This window comes from Oncorhynchus kisutch, linkage group LG24, assembly GCF_002021735.2.
Source record: "Oncorhynchus kisutch isolate 150728-3 linkage group LG24, Okis_V2, whole genome shotgun sequence".
In the NCBI taxonomy this organism is placed as follows: domain Eukaryota; kingdom Metazoa; phylum Chordata; class Actinopteri; order Salmoniformes; family Salmonidae; genus Oncorhynchus; species Oncorhynchus kisutch.
In genome coordinates this window covers 44,159,902-44,165,901 of record NC_034197.2, presented here as the reverse complement: position 1 = coordinate 44,165,901, position 6,000 = coordinate 44,159,902, and the positions used below count along the sequence as shown (strand labels likewise).

Sequence of the window (6,000 nt, the reverse complement as noted above, 5' to 3'; positions counted from 1 at the left end):
CTCTACTACGACCCTCTATCTGGACTCTACTACGACCCTCTAACTGGACTCTACTACGACCCCAATTCACAGGTAACACATACTCTACTACGACCCTCTATCTGGACTCTACTACGACCCTCTATCTGGACTCTACTACGACCATCTAACTGGACTCTACTACGACCCCAATTCACAGGTAACACATACTCTACTACGACCCTCTAACTGGACTCTACTACGACCCTCTATCTGGACTCTACTACGACCCTCTAACTGGACTCTACTACGACCCCAATTCACAGGTAACACACACTCTACTACGACTCTCTATCTGGACTCTACTACGACCCTCTAACTGGACTCTACTACGACCCTCTAACTGGACTCTACTACAACCCCAATTCACAGGTAACACACACTCTACTACGACCCTCTATCTGGACTCTACTACGACCCTCTATCTGGACTCTACTACGACCCTCTATCTGGACTCTACTACGACCCTCTAACTGGACTCTACTACGACCCCAATTCACAGGTAACACATACTCTACTACGACCCTCTATCTGGACTCTACTACGACCCTCTATCTGGACTCTACTACGACCATCTAACTGGACTCTACTACGACCCCAATTCACAGGTAACACATACTCTACTACGACCCTCTATCTGGACTCTACTACGACCCTCTAACTGGACTCTACTACGACCCTCTATCTGTACTCTACTACGACCCTCTAACTGGACTCTACTACGACCCCAATTCACAGGTAACACATACTCTACTACGACCCTCTAACTGGACTATTACGACCCTCTATCTGGACTCTACTACGACCCTCTATCTGGACTCTACTACGACCCTCTAACTGGACTCTACTACGACCCTCTAACTGGACTCTACTACGACCCTCTATCTGTACTCTACTACGACCCTCTAACTGGACTCTACTACGACCCCAATTCACAGGTAACACACACTCTACTACGACCCTCTATCTGGACTCTACTACGACCCTCTAACTGGACTCTACTACGACCCTCTATCTGTACTCTACTACGACCCTCTAACTGGACTCTACTACGACCCCAATTCACAGGTAACACATACTCTACTACGGCCCTCTATCTGGACTCTACTACGACCCTCTATCTGGACTCTACTACGACCCTCTATCTGGACTCTACTACGACCCTCTATCTGGACTCTACTACGACCCTCTATCTGGACTCTACTACGACCCTCTATCTGGACTCTACTACGACCCCAATTCACAGGTAACACATACTCTACTACGACCCTCTAACTGGACTATTACGACCCTCTATCTGGACTCTACTACGACCCTCTAACTGGACTCTACTACGACCCTCTAACTGGACTCTACTACGACTCTCTATCTGGACTCTACTATGGCCCTCTATCTGGACTCTACTACGACCCCAATTCACAGGTAACACATACTCTACTACGACCCCAATTCACAGGTAACACACACTCTACTACGACCCTCTATCTGGACTCTACAACGACCCTCTATCTGGCTTCTACTACGACCCTCTAACTGGACTCTACTACGACCCCCAATTCACAGGTAACACACACTCTACTACGACCCTCTAACTGGACTCTACTACGACCCCAATTCACAGGTAACACACACTCTACTACGACCCTCTATCTGGACTCTACTACGACCCTCTAACTGGACTCTACTACGACCCCAATTCACAGGTAACACACACTCTACTACGACCCTCTAACTGGACTCTACTACGACCCTCTAACTGGACTCTACTATGACCCTCTAACTGGACTCTACTACGACCCTCTAACTGGACTCTACTACGACCCTCTAACTGGACTCTACTACGACCCTCTAACTGGACTCTACTACGACCCTCTAACTGGACTCTACTACGACCCTCTATCTGGACTCTACTACGACCCCAATTCACAGGTAACACACACTCTACTACGACCCTCTATCTGGACTCTACTACGACCCTCTAACTGGACTCTACTACGACCCTCTATCTGGACTCTACTACGACCCTCTAACTGGACTCCGACAGTATATCTCGACGGTATATCTCAACGGTATATCCTGACAGTATATCTCAACGGTATATCCCGACAGTATATCTCAACGGTATATCCCGACAGTATATCCCCACAGTATATCCCGACAGTATATCTCAACGTTATATCCCGACAGTATATCCCCACAGTATATCCCGACAGTATATCCCGACAGTGTATCCCCACAGTATATCCCCACAGTATATCTCAACGGTATATCTCAACGGTATATCCCGACGGTATATCTCAACGGTATATCCCGACGGTATATCTCAACGGTATATCCCGACGGTATATCCCGACAGTATATCCCGACAGTATATCTCAACGGTATATCCCGACAGTATATCCCCACAGTATATCCCGACAGTATATCCCGACAGTATATCTCAACGGTATATCCCGACAGTATATCCCCACACTATATCCCGACAGTATATCCCGACAGTATATCCCGACAGTATATCTCAACGGTATATCCCGACAGTATATCCCCACAGTATATCCCGACAGTATATCCCGACAGTATATCTCAACGGTATATCCCGACAGTATATCCCGACAGTATATCCCGACAGTATATCCCCACAGTATATCCCCACAGTATATCCCCACAGTATATCCCCACAGTATATCCCGACAGTATATCCCCACAGTATATCCCGACAGTATATCCCGACAGTATATCCCGACAGTATATCTCAACGGTATATCTCAACGGTAAATCTTGATTGTATATCTCAACTTGAGTGAGTTTAAACAACTCAACTCAGTGACACACACAAACATCATACACTTGGCAGTAAAAATATGAACTAATCTCTTCCTCCTCACCTCTCCCCCCTCCTCACCTCTCCCCCTACCTCCATCCCTCCCCCTCTCTGTCTCTAGTACTACTATAACAGGGTCACTCAGCAGTATATGTACTGGGACGGAGAGAAGCAGACATATATTCCAGCTCCCGCCCAATCAACTGAGACTGTTGTTGCCCCTGGTGATAACACCGCCCCTTCTAACCCCCCCTCTGCTGCCCTCGGGGGCAAGGAGAAGAAAGACAAGCCCAAAAACAAGACAGCACAACAGGTAACACACACACACACCACAACACACAAAACACTGTACACACAAAACACTGTACACACACCATACACACACACCGTACACACACACACCATACGCTCACATTCACACATATGCAGGCGTGAACACTCATCTATGTTGTGTGTTCTCAGATAGCGAAGAACATGGAGCGTTGGGCTAAGAGTCTGAACAGACAGAAGGAGAACGTTCGCTCTCTCTCCTCTTCCTCCTCCGTGACCCCTGTGGCCTCTATGGCTCTTTCCCCTGGTGACACCTGGGCTCCTGGACTCGGTCGCCTTGACGACCGCAGAGAGTCCGCCAGCGCAGACGCCGGATATGCTGTCCTGGAGAAGAAGGTAACACACACACACACACACACACACACATACACACACACACACACACATACACATACACGCACACATACACACACACACACACACACACACACACACACAGAGCCAGTCCCAGTGACTCTTCTTGTCTGTGGCCTGTAGGGGGCGTTGTCTGAAAGAGCTCAGATCATCCTGGACCAGCTCAGACACACAGACCACAGAGAGGTACACCCCCCTTCTCTCTGTCTATGTCTCTGTCTCTCTCTCTGTCTCTCTTTCTCTGTCTCTCTTTCTCTGTCTCTCTCTTTCTCTGTCTCTCTTTCTCTGTCTCTCTCTCTCTCTCTCTGTGTCCCTCTGTCTCTGTGTCTCTCTGTCTCTCTCTCTCTCTCTCTCTCTCTCTCTCTCTCTCTCTCTCTCTCTGTCTGTGTCTCTCTGTCTCTCTGTCTCTCTCTCTCTCTGCCTCTCTCTATTCTACTGTTTCCCCTCTTTTTCTATCTCTGCCATCTTCCCTTGACCCCTTTGTTTTCTCTCTCTCTCTCTCTCTGTAGCGCTCCCCTCCTCAGGTGCAGGGTTTGGTGCCGGCCTACAATGGAGAGACGGACAGCGAGGGAGAGGAAGGAGGAGAGAAGGATGAGAGGATGACAGACTGGGCTAAGCTAGCCTGTCTGCTGTGTAGGAGACAGTTCCCCAACAAGGAGGCTCTCATACGACACCAGCAGCTCTCAGAGCTACACAAGGTGCTTATAACACACCTATGCATGTAGTGAGGTGGTATTGGGTGGTAGATGTCTCCTTTATGGCTCAAATCTGATAGTGGTAGTGGGGTTGTAGATGTCTCCTTTATGGCTCTAATCTGATAGTGGTAGTGGGGTGGTAGATGTCTCCTTTATGGCTCTAATCTGATAGTGGTAGTGGGGTGGTAGATGCCTTGTCTCCTTTATGGCTCTAATCTGATAGTGTCAGTGGGGTGGTTGATGCCTTGTCTCTTTTATGGCTCTAATCTGATAGTGGTAGTGGGGAGGTAGATGTCTAGTCTCCATTTTGGCTCTAATCTGATAGTGTTAGTGGGGTGGTAGATGTCTGTTCTCCTTTATGGCTCTAATCTGATAGTGGTAGTGGGGTGGTAGATGTCTCGTCTCCTTTATGGCTCTAATCTGATAGTGGTAGTGGGGTGGTAGATGTATCGTCTCCTTTATGGCTCTAATCTGATAGTGGTAGTGGGGTGGTAGATGTCTCGTCTCCTTTATGGCTCTAATCTGATAGTGGTAGATGTCTAGTCTCCCTTATGGCTCTAATCTGATAGTGGTAGTGGGGTGGTAGATGTCTTTTCTCCTTTATGGCTCTAATCTGATAGTGGGGTGGAGAGGTTGAGTCTCCTTTATGGCTCTAATGTGGTAGTGGGGTGGTAGATGTCTCATTTATGGCTCTAATCTGATAGTGGTAATGTGGTGATAGATGTCTCATTTATGGCTCTAATCTGATAGTGGTATTGGGGTGGTAGATGTCTCCTTTATGGCTCTAATCTGATAGTGGTAATGGGGTGGTAGATGTCTCATTTATGGCTCTAATCTGATAGTGGTAGTGGGGTGGTAGATGTCTAGTCTCCTTTATGGCTCTAATCTGATCGTGGTCGTGGGGTGGTAGATGTCTAGTCTCCTTTACGGCTCTAATCTGATTGTGGTAGTGGGGTGGTAGATGTCTAGTCTCCTTTATGGCTCCAATCTGATAGTGGTAGATGTCTTGACTCTTTTATGGCTCTAATCTGATAGTGGTAGTGGGGTGGTAGATGTCTCCTTTATGGCTCTAATCTGATAGTGGTAGTGGGGTGGTTGATGTCTAGTCTCCTTTATGGCTCTAATCTGATAGTGGGGTGGTTGATGTCTAGTCTCCTTTATGGCTCTAATCTGATAGTGGTAGTGGGGTGGTAGATGATTCCTTTATGGCTCTAATATGATAGTGGGAGATGTCTAGTCTCCTTTATGTCTCTAATCTGATAGTGGGGTGGTAGATGTCTAGTCTCCATTATGGCTCTAATCTGATAGTGGTAGTGGGGTGGTAGATGTCTAGTCTCCTGTATGGCTCTAATCTGATAGTGGTAGATGTCTAGTCTCCCTTATGGCTCTAATCTGGTAGTGTTAGTGGGGTGGTAGATGTCTAGTCTCCTGTATGGCTCTAATCTGATAGTGGTAGATGTCTAGTCTCCCTTATGGCTCTAATCTGATAGTGGTAGTGGGGGTGGTAGATGTCTTTTCTCCTTTATGGCTCTAATCTGATAGTGGGGTGGAGAGGTTGAGTCTCCTTTATGGCTCTAATGTGGTAGTGGGGTGGTAGATGTCTCATTTATGGCTCTAATCTGATAGTGGTAATGTGGTGATAGATGTCTCATTTATGGCTCTAATCTGATAGTGGTATTGGGGTGGTAGATGTCTCCTTTATGGCTCTAATCTGATAGTGGTAATGGGGTGGTAGATGTCTCATTTATGGCTCTAATCTGATAGTGGTAGTGGGGTGGTAGA

The 6,000-nt window shown here is 47.4% G+C and overlaps 1 protein-coding gene across 3 annotated transcripts in view; it reads left to right on the top strand.

The window, feature by feature from the left end:
• rbm10 (RNA binding motif protein 10) overlaps positions 1–6,000 on the top strand; it is a 77,393-nt gene that overhangs the window by 51,211 nt on the left and 20,182 nt on the right. For all 3 annotated transcript variants that reach the window (XM_031803877.1, XM_031803876.1, XM_031803878.1), the window contains 4 exons: positions 2,961–3,152; positions 3,302–3,505; positions 3,647–3,709; positions 4,033–4,221. In XM_031803877.1, the coding sequence (XP_031659737.1) occupies positions 2,961–3,152; positions 3,302–3,505; positions 3,647–3,709; positions 4,033–4,221 (648 nt within the window). The remainder of the gene's footprint in view (positions 1–2,960; positions 3,153–3,301; positions 3,506–3,646; positions 3,710–4,032; positions 4,222–6,000) is intronic.